Source organism: Phytophthora infestans, genomic scaffold, assembly GCF_000142945.1.
Source record: "Phytophthora infestans T30-4 supercont1.14 genomic scaffold, whole genome shotgun sequence".
Taxonomy (NCBI): Eukaryota; Oomycota; class Peronosporomycetes; order Peronosporales; family Peronosporaceae; genus Phytophthora; species Phytophthora infestans.
Window position 1 is genome coordinate 1,107,174 of NW_003303745.1, and position 21,648 is coordinate 1,128,821.

Sequence of the window (21,648 nt, forward strand, 5' to 3'; positions counted from 1 at the left end):
GTGTGAATCGCGTGTAAATGCGAGCGATTAGTTTTTTCAGGTGCGGCGGATGATCGCGCGGGTAGATACGGGCATTTATAAAAAAATATTGGTGTGGGAGGGACGAACTAACCCATCTCCTTCGACATTTTAGCAACGTTTACGAGACACTAGCATGCTTGTAGGCACTCATGGATTCTTGATAAAGATCGCTTGGCGCGAACAAAGAGACCATGGAGACATTCACTATTTTTCGCCCTGCAGAACCTTTAGATAGTGTGGCCAGATCCAATGTTAAAGACATGTTGGTACGTAATTTATCAGAGCGACCGCTCTCTACCACGGTTGTCCTATTTTGTAGGCTTGGTATTAATTTCGGGAGCTTGTGGGAGACGCTTCCAGAATATAACTTAAAAATGGGGCCCAGAAGCAGGAGTATAACAGCTTGTTAGGACACCATGTGAGCCTATTTATCCTTGCTCTGTTCTCGGATTGAGTTTGTACGTGCTCAACAGCTACTCCGTGGATAAGTTCTAAGCAGCTACGCAGCACCAGGTGCACCGTGGCAGAAACCCAGAATGAATTCCTCACGATAGATCGCGTGGCGGTGCACTTCTTCCAAGGGAAGGACATCAACTTGTCGATCGTCTTGAGTGAAACCACGAATAGCCGCTATGCATACCTAGTCACAGTCAGTGCCCAGGACTATGTCGTTCGTGTCCACCAACTACTACTACCTAGCTAAAAGCTACGTGACCAACCGATTCAAGTCACAATAACCATTATTCAATACGAAGCCGTTTTCACGGACAAGCTCTGGATTAGACTACTGTGTGTAGGGTGGTTGTTTCACGATGAGTTTTACATGTACATTATCAGTAAGGACCTTGACCACTTCCCAAAAAGCTCGACTCCACAGGTGACCAAGACCACGCGTAGATCCAGTCCACCCTTCAAGACGGGAAGTCCCGCCACTGGGCGGCCGGGAGGGGTACGCGTGGCATGCTGGCAACGCCCGTGCTACCCATCGTCGCTTCATTGGATTCAGGATCATTACATCCGGCGTTTAATCAAAAGGCCAAGGTCGTGAAAATGGGGCGCATAACTGTCCCGCCAATTACTCTCTTGTGATCGTAGTGCGACTCGCGCAGCGTGATCGCGTATTTACTTTGGTAAACCGGACTACATTACAGTAGCGCGTCAATAGGAAGCCCATGCAAGCTAATATCCTTGTAAAATTTGTGCTGACCACTCCAAGTGGCGAGGTACTTTTCAATGTACCCCTTTCCGGTACTTTGAGTAGGTTAAGGTCCTTTTTATTATTTTAGAGGAAAATGGTTGTCACTTAGCTACCCGAAAGACATCATGTGACCTATGTGGGTGTCCGCCTCAATCCAGGCCACCCTGTAGTCCCAGCGCTCCAGCAGCGCTTCCATCCTTGGAGTCTGCAGGCCCCTCCACTGCGTAGATGTCAGGTGTCACTTCCACGAAAGCGCGATGTCACCTTCCACGACATTGGCAACTTGTCCGTAGTGCAGGCCACGTGACCACAGAGCACGTTCTCGGGGATGTCAGACCCCGCGTGCTTAATGGCGTCGCTCAGATGTCTTTTGGCGGCCATAGGTGTGTCCCCCGAACGACTGATACAGCATGATTTATATACAAGTCCTATTCGGTTCACCCACGCGAAAACAAGATGCAACACTGGATGGTATGTCGAACGCAGCCTCATCATCTGCTGATTTCTATTCGAACAACATTCAAGCGAATTCAACTAATTCGGTTAGTCGATATATAAGATAGAGAATTTACAGTGATGTTACCGTTGGCGGCCACACCTGGGTGACATCACTAGTACAGATGATATCCAATTATGCATTACCATTTTTCTTAATTAAAGTATACATGCTTTTTCTGATACAAGATTGAATGGCAGGTTTTTCACGTTTAGGGAAGAGCCCCATCATATTGGGTACAACAATCCAGTGTAGATCTTATAAAACAGGCGTATCAAGTGCTGAAGTAAATTTGTTTAAGGTTTGTGTTGAAAACGTTAGTTTGGGATATGATAATAAGAAGTTAGAGTAGTTTTTGGTCCGAATGACTCGCCTCCTATAGCTCTAGATACAAAATCCAGAGAACTTACTGTAAACCTGCACCATAATTACTTGGCACCCTATTATACCATGACATCGCGATGGCCTTTATATCATCCTTGCAAACGATGCCATTAATTATTACAGACTCTTTCTATTCGCCGAACGATAATGGTTGGTTAATCTACCACTTTAACCGCAAAAAATAAAACTAACTAGAGGCGTTGCTTCGGCGAGGGAAAGCATTTGATTTTTTGCGTTCGTTTTGAAAAAAAGAGGGAAATACTACTACACTGTCTACGGAAATTAGTCTTACTGAGACTATTTTATGTGTTAAGACTGCATGCTTAGTCGCCATAATTAGTCTGACTTAGACTATTTATTGACTAATACTATTTATGAACTCTAAAATAGTCTTAGTCAAAAACATTGTTTGAGCAGGGACTCGAACCCTCCACTCCCACTTTAACACGAGGAGGCACGGACGACTCGGCTGATTTGGTATCAGCTACTAAGCCGTTCAACAAGTCTTAACTGTGACACTAACATGTCATGTGTGATGCGCATTTACAGGCTCACCTTAAAAGTGCTCAAGATGTTTCTTTATGATATCCAGGAGATAGGGATAAAGCTGCTTAACTGACCACACACCGGCTAATCCAAGCGACAAACCACAACGTATCATCGCCTTACGCGCGTAGGACATACCGTTCTTGTCTTTTATTAGGCTGACTGATTTCCCCGGCTCTGAGCAGCTTGCAGAAAAAACTTATTGCCTGGATTTTGATGCTTCCCGGACCACGAACCATCCTTCCGTATCTTGTTTAATAGCTTTTCTCAATCAATTGCATTTTCTTCTCGTTCCACTTGGCCTTCCATGCGTCCTTTATCTTAGAGATTACGAATGCGCTCGCTTGACAGAGGTCTATCGCGTTTGGAGGGGAGAAATTGAGACCAGATTTGATAGCATCGAGTTCGGCACGACATTCCCTAGCTTCCAGGTGGCCAGAGCAGTTATCAAGGAAGATAATTTTCTTTCGTCCACCCACGTCTGCAAGCATCGCTCGTCTTTCTTTGAGGTATTCTCACACAACTTTTGCGTCATCCATCCCTTCTTGCTCGAGCGATAACATACCCCGCGGGTTTTGTCTGGAAGTCCGTGGATAGGTAATTGCCACTTGAGTTCATAAAAATCATCATTGGTGGGTGTATCCGCGCACTCGGTCCGCCAGGCAGCCTGGCGACCATCGCCATTCCTTCTCCTCCTGACACTACGTCGGCATATTGGACAGTCTGGTCGCCGCAAAATCCGAGTGTCTTACCGTTGTCGAAATCCACGACACAGTGAGTTTCGTCGATATTCTCGATTGCATTTTCATCGAGCAAGACGTCTTCAAAACCTCGCTGTAGTTCACCCAGATTGAACACCACTTCTTTCGCTATGTGCCAAATCTCTGCTTTGCTGAGCTATTTCTTCCCAGTCTGAGATCTGATAACGATCTGATAAGGCTCCATAAAGCTTTGAGCCCCACTGTAATGTTATTTTGTCATTGATCAGCGCACCTTTTGAGTCGACACTCCTGGAATGAAATGGTCCAGTGCTGCTTCGGATGATATCCTTCGTAACAATGCCGGCTCAAATCTAACGCCAAGTTTGCAGAGTCTGTCAAATTCGTCTAACGGGATCGGGTATAGCTACTCCACCCACGCACGCCTTGGCCTCCCGCGTCCCCCAACAGCTTTTGCGTTTATACGCCGCCTTCCGCCACATCGACACGCTGAAATCGCGACCGAGCCGCGCTCTACCTTCAATATGCGCTCTTGTTTCTTCGACCAGTTTAAAGCTCTGACTAAGCTAGCCGCACGGCTAGCGGAGTTGAAAATAGCAGGATATTTCTCTACAGCCTGTATACATGCCTTTAACTCCGCTGGTCGCCTCGTACAATTTCATTCAGCGTACAACGTTTCGACGGTGATCAATACTGCTTACGGATTGTGCGTGGCGCAAAGATTGACTTGACTGTGAAGGTTTCTGTTGAGACGAGTCAAGTTCAACGTCGGAGTCGCTGTCGAACAAAACCACGGCATCTGCCATGACATTAGTGCTGATGTGTTATCTGATGCACCTTGGGTCGCTTGGTCAACGTGGTTACATTTGGGACAAACCACACATTGTCCGAAGCCTTCACTTCCTGTGGGACGTCCACAGAATGGGTGCATGTGGCGGGAACAGTTTGGACAACAATAAACTGGGCCAACAGGGTGGCCGCAGCCCCCATACGGCGCAGTAGACTTGGTGGTAGACATGATGTATGGGCTTGTAAAACGAAAGTGACGATGTAGAAATAGATGAATGCGTTCTGCAAGCCTTCCACCGTCCAGTCCTTCACCCCTACCACCGAAGCGGAAGTACCATCAGACACTCTATCAGCGCAGTAATAGTGGCTCTATAAATGCTTGCAGCTGGTTGGCACTTCGAGAACCACGACCAGCAAAACCAACTGATTTAAAAACAAAAGCGTAATAGGAGATTAGATCGAAGCGCCTTTACAGGTCAGACTAATTAGGAATAATAGTGTTTTGCCTGAGCACAAAATGGTCTGACTTAGACTTTTTTTTACTTAGACTATTTTTGCACACATACTAATTACCGTAGACAGTGCTAAATAGTAAAACAAATTTTGAATTTTAGAAATATAATGGAAGTAATATTTAACATTGCTGTTGGGACATACAACAAACGACCCAAAGTGCGGCCGAGAGAGACGATGACGGCGTCATGCACATCGAGAAAAGAAGTCACGAGCTGCTGCACCAATACAAGTGGGCTTCAACGAAAGCGACAAGAATCGCCAACTTGCTGAGATGATTCTGGATAAGGTGGCGTAGACGAGTGACCAGCTGACGACCCTGTGATAATTATACGAAGCATCCGAATCTTGCGTTAGCTTATTAACACTGCTGCGAATGCCAACCCCGGTGCCTTTGTCTTAAATAATGAGCGACTTATCGCATTGGGCTTCCTAACAACATTCACGCAACACTTATCGTAGAACGTACGCTAAATATTTTGTACCCCTTGGGAACTATCGATACAAGTAACAATCGCGCAATTAAACAAGGGGGGGGGGCAGACCGCCAATGTAATATCATTTGTTAGGCTGTCCAGCAGTCCTCCCTGTATGCTTATAGTACACTTTGCTCTTTCTTCGTGGTCAGAAGTTGATTTTGGGAGCCAGGCCCTCGAAGATACCGGGCTTGACTCAGGGGTTGGCTGTGTGGAGCGCTATCTACCAATCCCATACCACGCAGACGAGCTTAAATTTGATAAATGGGCCTGCAAAGAGACGTTTACGATCAAACTGCTCGTTTGGCTTCACATCTTAGCCAACTTTGTAGGATGCAGTTTGGGGGAACGTGAATATAACAAATACAAAACGAGACGTAGTGTGTGCTGGCAATTGAATGAAGGATTAGAGTCCTAGCCCCTTTGTTAAACGGCTGGATCGCCGATCAAATCTAACTACAGTACTTCCTCTACTTAACTGGGATAATCGACGTCACCTCCAGCGTGTTGGTCCAAGACTGCGAGTAGATGACGATGTCGTACTTGGACGACTCGCAATTCTGGTTGGCACTGTTGGAATTTTTCACATTGGAGACCAGGCACAACGAGACATGGACACACTGGATGAGAATCAGGTGGGCCAAACATTCGGGATGAGAATCAGCTGGGCCAGGTCATTGTATGGGAACGGGTTGAATCCGTTAGTGTTGGTAGGAGCTCTGGAGGAGCGTGAGCTACCACTTAAATAATTCAGTCTTCATTTTACTTTCACAAGTCCAGAGTGCTGCCAAACGGAACGGAGTTCCAATAGGGTTCTGAGCCCAAATGACGAAGCCCCTGAAGTACTCGAGTGAAGGAGTCCCTAAGAACTGGGATGGTAAGGATTGGCAGACGTACAAGTGGGCGCTGATGAACGTCTTCAAGGAACAAGACCTCAAGGACATCGTAGTCGGAGATTTGACCTTAGCGATGCTTGCTACTGCACGTGCAGAGAAGCAAGAGGAGTTCAAGAAGAAGCAGTTGAAGATCATGCGCTTGATTGGTACATCGGTACCGGCAGACGTGCTGCATCAACTACGTGACAAGGAGACCGGAGATGTGGAGTGAGCTCTGCAGCCTTTACAAAGGAAAGCAGAACGAAGCCATCAAGGCGTACACGATCCGTCGCGTGGAGAATGAGCTTTGGAGTATGAAGCTCGCACCTGGAGGAGACGCCAACCTCCATCTTTGCAAAATGTTCAATCTCAAGACTGTGTTGGCCGACTTGAATCATACGGTTGCAGATACCACGATGGTGGATATGCTACTGGAGAGTTTGCCTGATCAACTGTAGTTTGAGCATCTGAAGTCTTCGATATACTACGGCGCAGACCCGAGTGTCTACACACCTAAGAAGGTTCAAGAGCTGATTCTTGCGGCGACGGCTCGGCAGAAAGGGTTTCGAGCTAAGCGCAGTGAGAAGAAGGGTAGCCCGCGAGGAAGACATGGCAAAGGCAGTGAGAGCAGAAAAGGCTTTCACGAGGACAAGACTGGTGACCCCAAGAGAGTTAGAAGATGCTTTACTTGTGGCCGTGAAGATCACCTACGTGTCGATTGTCCTGAGAAGTCGAAGGGGAAAGAGAAAGCTGACGACGCAGAGAAGAAGCGTAAGCCGCGCAGTTGCTGTACCCTACGACAAGAAACCACTGGACCAGTGCAGATGAACCGCGAGCGGGATGAGGGTGTTGTGGCAAGAGTCACAAGTTCTCGTGAAATATACGGGATTCCTCGGGAGCTTGATGAAACACATGGAGTGGATGACGTACACACTGATGATGTACGTGGCATTGAAATCGTGAGCGACGATGAAGCAGCAAGTGATGGAAACCCGGTGAACGATCATGAGTCAGATAGTGGTGAATCACATCTGGAGGACAGTGATCAAGTAACACAAGGTCTCAATGGCGGGTGGTGGTATCTGGATACGGCCTCCAACTCGCACGTCACGGGGAATTTCGCTGAGTTCATGTCGTACACGGCAGACTCGGAGCAGCTACAGCAGATCCGAGGGGTTACGCCTACGATTGCTTCCCGTGTTGCTGGAATGGAAACAGTGGCGTTTACGACAGAGGTTAATGGAGAACAAGTAGTGAGCTATCTCGACGGAGTGTTGTACATTCCGGATGCCGAGTATGGTTTGTTTTCTCCTGGATTAGCCTACGAGCAGGGCTATACTCTGGAATATGACAGAGAAACGAGGAATTTTCACGTCATGAGAGATGGAAGGACTGTGGCTGTAGCAACGCAGCAGGAGGCCACTTGGGGGCTCCAAGTAGCGAGTCTCGAGTGCTACCAGAAGCAGCAGCAAGATGTAATCACGCTATGGCAGAAGGTGTTGGTTCGCTGCAGCTTTGGCATGAGATACTGTGTCATATCTGTCCACAGTATTTGAAGACTATGGTCGACAAGGAGCTGGTGGAGGAAATGATGGTGACACAGAGACAGCAAGATACGTGTGATGCCTGGCATCTTGGAAAACAAAAGATGAAATCACACGGGAAGATGCTGGACCGTGGACTGAAGAGACCCAACCAAGTAGTGTATGCGGATCTTCTGATTCCAGGGAAGAATAATGCGACTCAATATGAGGCCGTGTTGGTGATCATGGATGGCTATTCGCGGTTTGTCACTGCGCACCTGCTGAGGAACAAGGACAGCAAGGTGGTGAACAAGTACATGCAAGAGTATGTGTTGTGGGCGGAACGGCAGGCAGGCCGAAATGCCAACGGGAAAACATACAGAGTGCAGCAGATTTGGAGTGACAAGGGCGGTGAATTCTTCAATGAAGGAATTGATGCATGGTATCGTTCAAGAGGAATTGGGCATGTGAAAGTCGGGCCGAAGAGCTCGCAGCTCAATTTGTGTGAACGAACGCACCAATCGTTGGAGGACATGACTAGGTCTACGATGGCACACTCGGGGCTACCGAGGAGCCTGTGGCCTGAGGCACTGAGAAATGCAGTGTATGTCAAAAATCGTGTGTACAACAAGGGGACTAATGGCATTCCGTACGAGATGCTGTTCGGAGTCAAGCCGAATGTACACCACATCCGGAAGTTTGGAGCACTGGCGTACGTGCACGTACCAGTGACTCCTGGACGCAAGAAACTGAGTGTTCATGCGAAGATTGGGTTTGTATTGGGGTATGCTGAGAATGTAGTTGGCTGCAAAGTGTACTTTCCTGATGAGCACACAGCAAAGTTTGTGTCAGATCTGCGTGTTGCAGAAGATGTTATGTATCGGGACCGATACACAACGGAAGTGGAAGACGACGATCTCTCTTTACTTCACTTTACTCATCGAGAAGATGAGGACCAGACCGTTTTGAGCGCGCTGAGTGATGTACCATCTTTTGAGCTCGAGGAAGGCGAGAGTGTGGATGCTTGCGTGGATGCTGTGCAGACACAGGAAGGCGAGCGTACTGACGTACATACGCAGGTTGGACGAGAAATGCACCAAGTGTATGACCAACCTGTCCACCATGCCGATAGCGAAGCGGATGGAGATGTTCATTTGAATGGTGATGTTCAACTCAAGGCTACTGAGGACGGTACTGAGACTGTTCAAGTAGGCAGTGACGCCGTTGAGAACGATGGACATGGTGATGTTGTTACTGAAAGTGTACAACATGAAGGCAGTCAGCCGAGTGAGGCTAGCAAAGGTGTTAGTGTCGACACTGGTCAAGCAGCTGAGGGCGAGAATGTCCATGAAGCGGCTGAGGGTGTTGACATAGCAGATGCGGACGCTATATCGGTGGCTGAAACCTGTGGATCGGAAGTAGTTGACCATAAGCTGCATGAATCCGAAGAGCAAGATGGTAATGAAGAGACCACAGTAGCGAGTGTCTTTGCTGAGGACCAGAGTAGCAATGATGCGGAGCTAGAGAGTGACACTGGTGAGGACACACTACCTGAAGCTGAGCCAGACAGAGATGTGGTGGGGATAGGTCCTGATGTAACAGTGACTGGCAAGCGTATGCATCGAAATGAGACTCCTTCAGGGGAGGTTCGTGCAGAGCTGGATGCGGATAAGACAAACGTGAAGAAGACACGGACTGGACTACGAGAAGTTCACGAGCGTCGACGTCCGGCGTATCTCGATGACTACATGGTGAACGTGACGATGAATTCCTCACGTGTACTGGATAAGAATGGAAGACCCATTCGTGCAAGTGAGATCAAAGCTCCACGTAATCGTCGTGATATGATACGGTCGAAGTGGTGTAACTTCTTCATGATGGCCGAGATGGAAGAGCTTGCAGCTTTGACGAAGAAAGGAGTGATTGCCGAGATTCCTGCGGATGAAATGCCGGAGGAAACATCACCCGTGAACACGATGTGGGTATATGACATCAAGACCGACCATCAAGGATATGTGATTCGTTTCAAGTCGCGCATAGTGGCGCTGGGTAACTATTAAAGACCCGGGATTGACTTTAAGGAGACGTTTGCACCGGTAGCGAGGATGTCGTCGTTCAGATTGCTGTTGGCATTAGCAGCGCAGCTGGGATTAATGGTGTATGGCGGAGATATTAACACCGCATACTCGAATGCCCAGTTGGAGATCCAGCAGTACTTGAGATCCATTGAAGGATACCCATGCAAGATCAACGGATATGTTTATATCGTGTTGAAGGCGCTATATGGTTTGCATCAGTCAGGTCGAGAGTGGAACTCGGAGCTGAACAACTGGTTGATGAAGCACGGATACATGCGGTCGTTGGTGGAACCGTGTCTGTACTATCGTTTTGACGGAGATACGATCATGTATGTGCGAGTGTATGTTGATGACATACTGGTGCAACGAATGACGAGCAGAGCAAGAAGGACTTGTTCGCGCAGCTGGACAAGGAGTACGGGATTAAGGATCAAGGCCTGTTGAATGAGTACCTGGGTGTGAAAGTGGAGCAAACGACTGAGAGAATCACAATTCACCAACGGAAATATGCACGAGAGATCCTGAGCAAGTTCGGGTACCAGAATGCCCATGCGGTTGGAAATCCGATGGAAGTGAACTTGCGGTTGGCACCAATGAGCGATGAGGAGACAGGAGATACGAGTTTTCCCTATCGAGAGGCTATTGGAATGCTGATGTACTTGGCAACGAGCACCAGACCTGATTTGGCGTTCGTGGTGGGTCAACTGAGTCGGTTTGTGGGCAAACCGTCTGCGAAACATGTTGGAAGTCTGAAGAGAGTACTGCGGTACGTGGCAGGAACTCTTGACTATGGAATCACGTACACAAGAACTCAAGGAGCAACTAGGGAAGTTGTACTTGAAGGGTATTGTGACAGCGACTGGGCGAATGATCCAGAGCAGCGGAAGAGCATAACGGGGTTTGTGTTCATGTTGTCTGGAGGAGCTATTGCCTGGATGTTACGGCGGCAGTCGATTATTGCGTTATCGACGGCTGAGGCGGAGTATGTGGCGGCCTGCGAGGCTACTTTGGAAGCTGTAGTAGAGGGGAACATTCTGCAGGAGATATTACCAGATCATGAGGTCAAGTTACGAATTGGTATTGACAACCAAGCAGCTCATGTGATGGCGACTAATCCTACCTACAGCAGACGCACGCGACACATTGAACTCCGATGGCACTATGTGCGGGAACAAGTGGTGAAGGGCACCATTGATCTGCACAAGGTGAAAGGCGAAGTGAATCCTGCGGACACGTTTACCAAGCCGCTCAACAAGATTCGCTTGAAGGCGATGTTGGAGCTGGCTGGCGTGAATTAGGCCAAGTAGTCGAAGCTGCACTTCGAGGGAGGCGTGTTGGAATTCACATCGGAGACCAGGCACAACGAGACATGGACACACTGGATGAGAATCAGGTGGGCCAGGACATTCGGGATGAGAATCAGTTGGGCCAGGTCATTGTATGGGAACGGGTTGAATCCGTTAGTGTTGGTAGGAGCTCTGGAGGAGCGTGAGCTAGCACTTAAATAATTCAGTCTCCATTTTACTTTCACAAGTCCAAAGTGCTGCCAAACGGAACGGAGTTCCAATAGGTACAGCCACCAAGCTCGTTGTCCGAGTTGACGCTGCAACCAGTAACGTGGAACTTATAGTTCTCGCCCGAGACGACTTGAGTCTCGAGACTGTCGACCTTCAGGTAGCAGATGCGCGAGGTGACGTCGCTATTATATGCACTCACATTGCTCCGCGCCTTCTGGAGCAGCTCCATGGCCTCTGAAGTGACTTCCTTCTTCGAGTATCCGCCGTCCATTTGGGCGGACGTGGTCACAAGGATCGTGGCGGCGAGAAGAGCGAGGAGGGGGCGAAGGAATGTCATGATGGTAGTGAGGTGGATTTCGGCGTTGTATGCGTATGGTGGTTGGCCGTTGTTAGGATAATTGGGAAATGAGGAATGTTGCGGCTTATACGATAAAGGGAGACGGATCCTCGACCGCAGTGGTGCATTCTTATCCACCGTATGATACGGTTTCATTTTGCGGATAGCCCCCGATTGGACCAATCATTCCTGTGCACAGGTGTTGGTAATCAATGTAATCAGAGCTCGATTGTATACCACTCCTTTCTAGCATTGCGATGTCCATCGGGGCTACACTGTGCGTTTTTGTTGCGGAACTCAATGTTCGGCGCTGGCAAAAACGTACCTAAATGTGTTCTAATATGTAAACGTCCTAATTGTTCTAAAAATATAGCTTTGCTTTTTAATGTAAATTATTCCGACAGTACATTGTCGAGACTTGCCTTCGCCGGAGTGAGCGAAAAGAATATGAAGCCCGCTTGCAACTAACGATAGCAATGACCAGCAGAGCTTTCCGTGGCTGGGAGCTCCTTCGGCGCCCCCGCGGTTCGCTTCGCTCGCGATTTAAAGATTGGATGTACTGGAGAGTGCAATCCTCGGCTCGCTGGTGAGCTTGGCGCTGGGAGTCCCAGCAATATCACTACCAACAGTACGGCGGCGCCTGACAGGATTTGACTTTTAAAGTCTAGCCATCCACCTCTCTGTCGTCAAATGGAGCGAAGTCACCAGGGTCAATGTATTCCTCCCTGTGACCACCCTTGTTCTAAAATATTATTATCGCCATCAACATGTAAGCTGATATAACGCTGTGCTGTTGTCTTAACCCGGATAGAACGTATAGGCGCTCAAATAAAATACCTCGCTCATTGAGCGCTGTATTCGTTCATTCCGCCGACGCGAACACGGCGCTGGTAAAAAAAAATACATTAACCGCTCTAAAAAGCACAAATTGTCCCAATAAATAAGTTTGTTTTTATATCCTGTTAGTCATGCTGACAGTACATTGGCTCTACCTACTTTTCATCGCCAGAGCGAACCTCCAGATATGAAGCCCGCTTGCATTATCAGCTAGCGATAGTAATGACCAACCGCGCTTCGCTCGGCTGGTCGCCCCTTCAGCGCCCATACGGCTCGCTTCGCTCGCGATTTAAAGACTGGATGTGAGGGGATTGACACCGCCAGCACCACACGCAGAGCAGGAATCAAAGGACTCGTCCACCCACACTGGGCAGCAAAAGGCACCTCTCGGACAGAAGTTACATTCTCGACTGAACCAGAATTCTCTGCGAGGTCCTTTTTGTCTTACGCCTTGAGCATATCGCAGATAGTGTGCACCACACGCACTTCACAACAGAGATCTCCTACTAATCCATGCTCCGACACTCCCACTTCGAGGTCTACGTTGTAGCGGTTTGGTTAAACCTCAGCTCTGCTCTTCACAAGTGGGTTCGGCTCTGCATTAAGTCGCTCACGCAGCTTCGCAAATTGCGTTGATCCTAGCGGCTTCGTAAAAATGTCCGCGAGCATATCCGTTGTGGCACAGTACTTGACATCAAAGTCACCGCGCTTCGTACAAGTCCCTCACTTTGTAATACTTCAAGTCCACACTTTTGGTCTTGTAGTTGCCTTTCGTTGCCTTGATCACCTTGATCGTAGACTGATTATCTTGATATAGTACATTTGGGCAACGACGGCAGAGATTCAACTCTTCGCAAAGATTGTGAGTCCAAACAATCATGACCGAAAACTCAGCAAGCAGCAATGAGCTCCGCGCTGCAAGTATCGTCCTGGGTAATCGACTGCTTGTGGCTTTTGTAGGCGTATGTGCACCCATTCATCTGAAGCACAAAGCCAGTGATCGATCTCCGATCATCCTTTTCACTACCGAGACATGTATCAGCATAGGCAATGAAATGCAAATCCGGACTAGCAGGCTTTCTCTACGAAAGTCCATAGTCACGAGTGCCTTTCAAATAGCGTAGAACTCTCTTTGCCATCACGAAATGCCAATGCGTGTACTTGCTCATGTACTCTCCAAGGGTCCGCACAGCGTTCGCGATCTTAGGACGTGCGCCTTGCACCAAATATTGAAGAAGACTACCCACCAATTCTCGGTACGGTATACTTGGGTCATTTACACCGGGTTGACCGTCTTCTACCGGATCAGGCAAGTTGCCTGTAACTTGCGGTGTAGCTACAGGCCTACAGTCTTCCATTCCGAAGCGTTTCAGAATTTTGTCGATGTATCCACTTTGTGACATCCACATAACATGACCTGGAACATAGGAAATTTCCATGTGCAATAGATCCTTCACAGCCCTAAGTCCTTGATCTTAAACTTAGCTTGGATTCTCACTCAGAACCAGCTCAATGTTTTCATGAGTTCCCACAATGATCAAATCATCGATGTACACAGTCACAAATATGTGAATTCCTCCCACTGAACGAGTGTAAACACCTCCGACCATCTTCGTCCGGCAAAAGCCACTTGACCTCAAGTGCTTATCAAGCGTCTGGTCCCATATCAATGGCGCTTGTTCTAGCCCATACAAACTCCGCAATAACTTACAAACTCGACCAGAACCGCCGTCAAAGTATTCAGGCATTTCCATTTAAATCTCAGCCTCACCGATCGATCCGTTCAAGAATGCAGTCACGAAGTCCACATGGCAAGCCGCAAGTCCCATTTTAGCGCTAGCAGCAAGACAAACTTCACTGCCTCCTGAGCCACCACTGGAGAGTACGTCTCCCAGAAGTCAACTCCATAGCTATGCTGACACCCTTTGATAGTGAATCGAGTGCGATGACGCACTAAAAATCAATGTGCATCACGCTTCCTCAGAAACATCCACTTGCTTGTCAGCACCTTCTTATTCTTGGGCTTTTCACCAGCTCCCACGTGTTGTCCCGCATAAGATCACTGAGAGCTCTAGTCACGTCCCTCATCGGAATAGCTGGATCGCCAGATCCAATCGGCCTTTTCTCTTCGAGGCTATCTATTTGATCAGCTGCTACGAGATCAACTTCCTGTTGACCATCACCGCCAACCTCTACTTCCCCCACTGAAGGTGCTATCGTAGGTAGCAGACCAACCGCAGAATTGCCGTCAGATATAGCCCGCAGGTCGTACCCACCTTGCCCGATATGCTTTTGGGCCCATTTGCCACGATGTGTGTTAAGCCTCATTGACAAGTGCTCGCTTCCCACCGCAGCAGGAGCCACCTCGTCATCACTCAACGGAAATGTACCAGGCGCACCTGAACAAACCGGAGGAGTTTCTGTGTGAAACGTAGTGGTAGTAGTATCACCGTCGCAATATCGGCACTTGGAAATAGGACCATCAGAGGAGACATCCCGATCAGCACTCATTGTAGACGTCACAGGCAAATGGACAAACGGAATCAATGTAGGCAAAGTACGAGGTCGTCCTAGGATTATTGAGTAGACGCTCCACGTAGCTGCGATCCACAGTCCAGGCTTCCTGAAACTCCACAGAGCGTACTTCTTGGACGTTGCCGGTGTGCAAACTTAGCACTCGAAAACTCTCAGAATGTTTAGCAAAGTCCATAAACAAACCAGGCTCGCCTGGGTTCTCCAGCTTGTTTTTGCGAAGCTTCTTCGGCGTGAACACCATCACCACACAGCCCCAAGTCCGCAGCTGGGAGACATCAGGCCGCTCACCAAAGCGCCTGAAGTAGAACGTCTCGCCGTTCAAAGGCTTCTTTGCAGAAATATTCCTGACCTCGACAACAAATCCAAAGGCCTCTCCCCACAGAAGGTCCGGCATGTTTGCAGTCGTCATGATGCAGCGCAGCTGAGCCGCAACAATACTGTTCATCCTCTCTACCAGCCTATTCTCCTCAAGACTGTACCCGTTTGTCCAGGTATGCTCAACTCCGTGAGCAGTGAGAAAGATAACCAATTGTTTATTGGGAAGTTCACGGCCTTGGTCAGAGTTGAGGACCTCGATTTTATTTCCTTGGGCCAAAAACCATTTCACATGCGCTATCACGACGCCCAAGGCATCTTCCTTTCTTCTCATCAGGAAGCCCCACAAGTACCGGTATGCTACATCTTGTACAAGCTGGAAATATGAGTACCCATCGCACGTAACAATACCCATGTAGCACATATCTCATGAGCTTCTGGAAAGGTCTTGTTGCACGGCGAGTCCTCGTCTTCTTGTAAGCCATTCGGTTCATCTTCGCCAACTTACAGCTTTAGCATGGAATTTCACTGTCATCCGTCAGCTCCGAACCTATTCCAGCTGCAACTTGCTGACGCGCCATTTGCTTTAGTGTAGGAATATTCAAATGAGCGAATCGGAGATGCCAGAGCGTCAACGATGTTGCTATCACTACGTTACTGCACCAACGATACCGACGGGACATGGTACACCGAGGTTGCTGTAGTCTTCAAGTGGTACCTGCCGCGAGACTTCATCAGCATTACTTGCAAATGTCCTTTGAACAGCCAAGCCAAGCCACGCGATCCGAATCACGGAGACCACACTTCAACGTCCACCCAACATTCTCCAGTGTATCCAGACTAAGCAAATTATCAGGTGTCGAAGGCTTGAACAGCACACTACTCAAATTAAGAGTCACATTTTGGTGTGGCTGCTTACTATTCCGCACACGAAGCTGCATATGTCCAACTTGCTCATTGTCAGACACCTTGCCGTCGTATCCTTGAAATACGTGCGCAGTATCTAGCTACAACTGCGACAGCAAGTCTTGTCGATTGCAGACGTGCACATCACTTGCAGAGTCTAAAGTAAACTCGACTTCACCTCCACGCGGGTCTGAAACCGAACCAACAAGCAAAGCCCCACGAGGAATACAACTCACTGCATTGACTTTCTTCCTCTTTGATTTATCTTGATGTCCAGCTTTATTCTGCCAGCGCTTCTGCTCAGACATTGCAGAACAAGCACCCGCAATTCCATCATCAGACGAATCATCTCTGTGAGGACAATTAAGTTTCAAATGCCCCACTTCACCGCAGTGATAGCAAGTTCGAGTCTACTGCTTGTCTTGATTCGTACCTCCACCAGACTTCTTCCCCGGCTTGTTCCCTTGCTTGGAATTTTCCTTCCTCCTCGCCCACTACATTTGCGCTTGCCTTTGCCAGGCGGCTTCTGCTGGTTGGGTTGGGCAGACTGCTTCCCACACGCAGCAACACTAGCCGGCTTTTGCTCCTCAATGCCAATTTTTTCATCGAGAGCTGACTCGGCACGCAAAGCATTCATCACTTGGCTAGCCGTCGAAACCGGTCGGTCTACTCTACCATCCAACCGCGTAATGCTTAGAGAATTGTCGTACAACATCACGATGCGTGCGAGCGACGTGACCAAGCAGCGTCTTTGCATAATCGTCATCAGTCACGCGCTTGCCAAAACGCAGAAACTGACGACGCAGCGACTCCATTTCACGCAACCATTGATCCATGGTCTTATCCGGGGTGTAAACGTTGGAGTAGAACTCAGCACGAGCAAGTATATATAGTTGGAGTATTCGCGTTTTGTCCGCTTATCTAATACCGCGCAGATTTGCTGCAGCTACGCGACATCACACCCGATCGCTTCCGTTGGAAGGCCGCTGCTACGGCATTTAGTTGGCTCTTCAAATTGCAGTAAAGAATATCAAAGTTATTTATTAGATCAATTAGTGCATTTCAGAACAGTTTTAGGTACGTTTTATCCAGCCTCACGAGAAGGCAAAGGACATTTAAATAATGAGCTGTGGTGCAAATTTGATGTTTTAAGAGGAGTGCACAGCAATCTTGGCTTACAACAGAGCATGTCATGTGTTGACGGCTCAACCGGTTATAGCATGAATTGGCAGCTGCTGATCCATGGCTCGATCCTGTTCATGTCAATTGACCCATCAGTGGGAAGAGAAATGATCACAAACTAACATGTTTGTTTTAGCAAAACGGCTCCACACTAGATAGCCGTTCACCTTTACAGCAAAGTAGCACTCACTTCTAACCAGGTAGACATATTTCTATGCATTTTCGTTAATGCGTGAAGCTGGAAATAAGCCAACATTCTTTGTCGACGCAGCGTAGCTTCAAGTTCAGCAGAGTCGCAGTTTCCGTCTCTTATGTCGGCAAGATAGACAACATCGAGCGCAGGGGTTAATGGTAACTCCAAAATCGGTGAAGTTAATATTGTGAAAATATCACCTGTAGACCAGTTAATTTAAAAAATATCACCTAATATTTTCTTTTGAGACAATATGATATTATTAAATATCAACTTAATATTAGTTAATACGATATTATATTTTTCAATGATTGCGTAATCGGGCTACATTAACTAATCAGATGTCGTTAACGCTCGACTAGCTGAAGTATTACTAATCAACCGTGAGTACCGGGACAATTGTGAGTGACGGCAAGGTTGGCGTTGTGTGTTGGCACTGCTGAGCGCATTAATCTAGCGCCACAGGCAGCAGGTTTATTAGACGCACGATGTCGACGAGGAGATCGGAAGAGAACAAGAACAAATGTCTTGATTTCGCTCTATCAACGTTAAACAGCTGCAAGCGTTTGCAGTTTTCCATCTCGATCGCCTTTGTCTGTGTCACAGTGAAATACTAGAGCAAATACTCGTCAGTCTTAAAGCCTACTGCTTTTCTAGAACCTGATCGAAAAAGTTATTTGGCTCCGCTCGGTTCACAGAGGTAAGCTGGCAAGAAACGTACTTAAGTGGGAAAATATCATAAAATATCATGTAGTATCTAATATTTGTCAGTTCTCCGAGCTAATATAAAAATATTATGTTAGCTTTTGCAAAAATGAGTTACTATTAATATTTAATATCGAAAATAGTACTATTACTATCAAAAATATCATATGATATTTGGTTACCATTAGCCCCTGATCGAGCGGCCCGTTCTAGTACCGTATTCCGTATGTGATTGGCGACGCTCGGTCATTAGCGACAAATCCAGCAGCCAATCAAATTGATTCAAATTTCGTGTCGTCGCGCTTTATGTGCTTGGCGACCAATATAATTTTGAGCATGTCATATAGTTTTTTTTATGCAGGTATCTTTTATGCTGGCAGAAAGGCTGGACCACCTCAAGAATTTGACTGTCGCCAATCACATAAGGAATACGGTACTCCAACGTTGATGTGTAGTTGGTGAGTAAGGACGCATAGTCGTGTCAAGATCGTACGAGAGACAGTAGAACAGACTTCACCTCTCCTTGTCTGGGATGTACTAGTCCAGCGGTGATAGTCGTAGCTGCTCCCTTTGCGAAGCCGCGTCAATAAGATGCTTGTATGATGCGTGCCACTGATTCATGTCAAGCAAGGCGCTTAATAGCTCCTTTAGTGGGACGTGCAGGTCTTCCATATTAAACACCGCTTGGGCGACCACGCCACACAGGCGTCGTTTGCACTTGTAGTAGCGAGCCATCAACCGTTACTACTAGAGGCGCACGTGAAGTGCTGGGAAAAGGTGAGTCGACACACAAGCGTTGCACAGCAGCGCTCACAAATTTGGCCGAGGGAGAGATACTGACATTGCGCATCCCCTTTTCTAAACTGAATACAAGCCGAAGTGCACCACTGGTGTCTTAGTGTATGTCAATTGCACCGGTGTGTGGAGCGTCATACTACTCGCGCATGCCGAGAAGGTGGTGTGTTCCGGAAACAAAACACAGTTTTACCGAGAGCACCTCCTATATATCGTAGATGCTACGGTTGCCACGTCAAGCTAGCCGACTCAAAACGAAGAGAGCGCTACAATGTGTTCGTCCTTGTCGTCCCACCTAACCTGACCAACCTGCTGCAGCCACTGCATGCCGCTGTGAATAGGAGCTATCAGGCATTCAATCTCACGCAGTACGACGCGTACAGTAGTATGACACTTCGTGAATCTCTCTATTAAACAAAGGCTGGCAGCCTTAATGTTCCGAGCTACGATAAGATGGTGCAATGGACCCTCGACTGGATCGAAGTATCGTGGGACCCAGTGATTGAAAAAAATAAATTGGTCTATCCGCCGGAAAATTATTGCAAGAAAAATGAGTAACTGCGGCATCCCCGAAATAAAAATACTTAATTGCACAGCGACCCGTAATTGCAAAACTCAATGCATGGCTAACCGAAACTGCAATACCAAATTGCAACACTACCTACAATTTCCAACTGTATACATTTTAATACTATGCTAACTCCACAGGACATTGTGAACGCTCTTGATTGCCTTGGCCACAAGTCTAGAATCCCAATAAGCGCGGTTAGTCTTTAAGAATATGATGGCTTCGAGCATGACGGGGGTCATCCGGTTTCTGTGTTCTGTCATCACGTGTTTTGCCGAAATAAACAAGCCCTCCACCGATGCTGACGCTCCACGCATGAATTGAAGATCTTGGTACGCGACGACTTGATGCAACTTCCGCCGCTTGCGATATTCTAGTTGTTGATAGTAACTTACACTATCTCCCCATTCAATGTGTCTCGGTTCATGCTCTCCTCGGATTTCGAATTGTTTGACGACTTCCCTTTCACGGCTTGACAAGTCCCCTATCTTGCTGTTTTGAACTTTGGTGACCGCTGCCTCGAACACGGGTTTGTGAACAATAGGCGCATCTTGGGCTAAGTAGTAGCTTAGTTCTGGATAATCTTCTAGTAACTCATCAAAGGCTCCCCGAGCTGAAGCTACGGCGACATCCTTACCTTGAAGTCCAACCATTATTGAATTGAACTTCGCAAGAGTAGGGTAAATGCTTCTGAGCACTTGGATATCGCTGGCTCGAGGAAGTTCGATTTCGCGGACTTGTCGGAGCTGGTTCCCGATCTCGAAGAAGCGGTGAATCATGTTGTATGAAGATGACCATCTAGTGTCATTGTTGCGAATAACCACGAGCTCTGTTAGCTCTCGCAGTGCAGCGGCGGCCTTGAGGTTTGTCGCCTTTAAGCAGGTGCTGCATAGAGCAATTATCACCAGTCAAGACGGAGATGTTGTCGAGAGACTTGTGGAAGACACTCAGCACGAACACCAACAGGTCTCTGTGGGCATCGGCAGCGTACGGTTGCTCGTCGAATGGTGGGTAAAATCCCTGTAGCACTTCCTTGCAATCTCCTTCCACTACAAACACTGCAATCAAGGCGATGTAGTGTGTAGATCCATTCTTCCAACCGTCGAACATGATCGCAAATTTCACTGGTAAAACATTGGTTATGACGGCCTCAACTAACGGCAGCAGCGCATGGATGTAGCTCTTTATAGATCGACTGGGTGTAGGATAATGCGTCCTAAGACACGTCCTAAACTGTCCTATTTGTCCTAAATTTTACAGGGAGATTTTGGAGATGTGTCCTAAAAAGCGACTAATCCTTCGTTACAGAATATTATAATTTGTGTCCTCCAGATTGTCCTAAACCTCAAATATTAACTTTTTCCGGACTATCTACGTAAATTTACGTAAGAGTTACTTATAACTCACATTGGCTTTACTTATTGTCCTGGGGCACACCAACCATTTCTGAATCTCCACTACTGCAGCCAAGCATCATGGACCATTGCGGCTACTCCTTCTGCAGCTAGGGCGCTCGCCTATCTGGCCTCTGCTGCCACCTGCGAAAGCAGTGTCTTGTCCGCTCTGCTCACGAGCGCGAACATTCAACAGTGCGGCACGGACCACTGAGATCCCGGACCAGGCCACCATTGACAAGATGTGCGCCTCGACTGCCTGCAACACCCTGCTCGCTGACGTGAAGGCCATGAACCTGGAGGAGTGCCAACTGCCGGTCGGTGTCGGTTCCAACCTGAAGGCCGACCTGGTAGTCTACGTGCCGTCCAACTGCCCATCGACGTCGGCTCCCAGCCCGGACTCGCCTGCCACAAACGCACCTGTTGTCGACACCCCGACGACGCCAGAAAACTCGACGAACCAGGCCGAGCATACCGCCGCGCTAACCAAGACCCCCATCGCTTGCTAACCGCGTCTTCGGATCGACTTGCAGCCAAGTAGCCCTTGCGAGTACTTTGCTGCTTTTTGAGCCCCCCCCCCTATGTCGTCACGTTCTGATTATTAACCGTCGTTTGCTATGTGCATGTTGAAGTCGCTCAACCGTTATGTGGTGTAGCGGGATCAGCAAAATCTGCGAGATTGCCAGATCCAACTTACCAACTGCGCCCAGACACCGACTAACAGAGGGGGTCCCCCGATGATCCGT

The 21,648-nt window shown here is 48.0% G+C and overlaps 1 protein-coding gene and 1 pseudogene across 1 annotated transcript; one reads left to right on the forward strand and one right to left on the reverse strand.

Moving 5' to 3' along the window:
- Positions 1 to 11,145: 11,145 nt before the first annotated feature.
- Positions 11,146 to 11,472, reverse strand: PITG_22881 (protease inhibitor EpiC; the record flags this gene model as incomplete). Its single annotated transcript, XM_002903438.1, has 1 exon — positions 11,146 to 11,472. One exon carries the CDS (start codon positions 11,470 to 11,472, stop codon positions 11,146 to 11,148), a length of 327 nt encoding a protein of 108 aa, XP_002903484.1.
- A 9,575-nt stretch (positions 11,473 to 21,047) lies between these two features.
- PITG_22882 lies at positions 21,048 to 21,405 on the forward strand (annotated as a pseudogene; the record flags this gene model as incomplete).
- Positions 21,406 to 21,648: the final 243 nt, after the last annotated feature.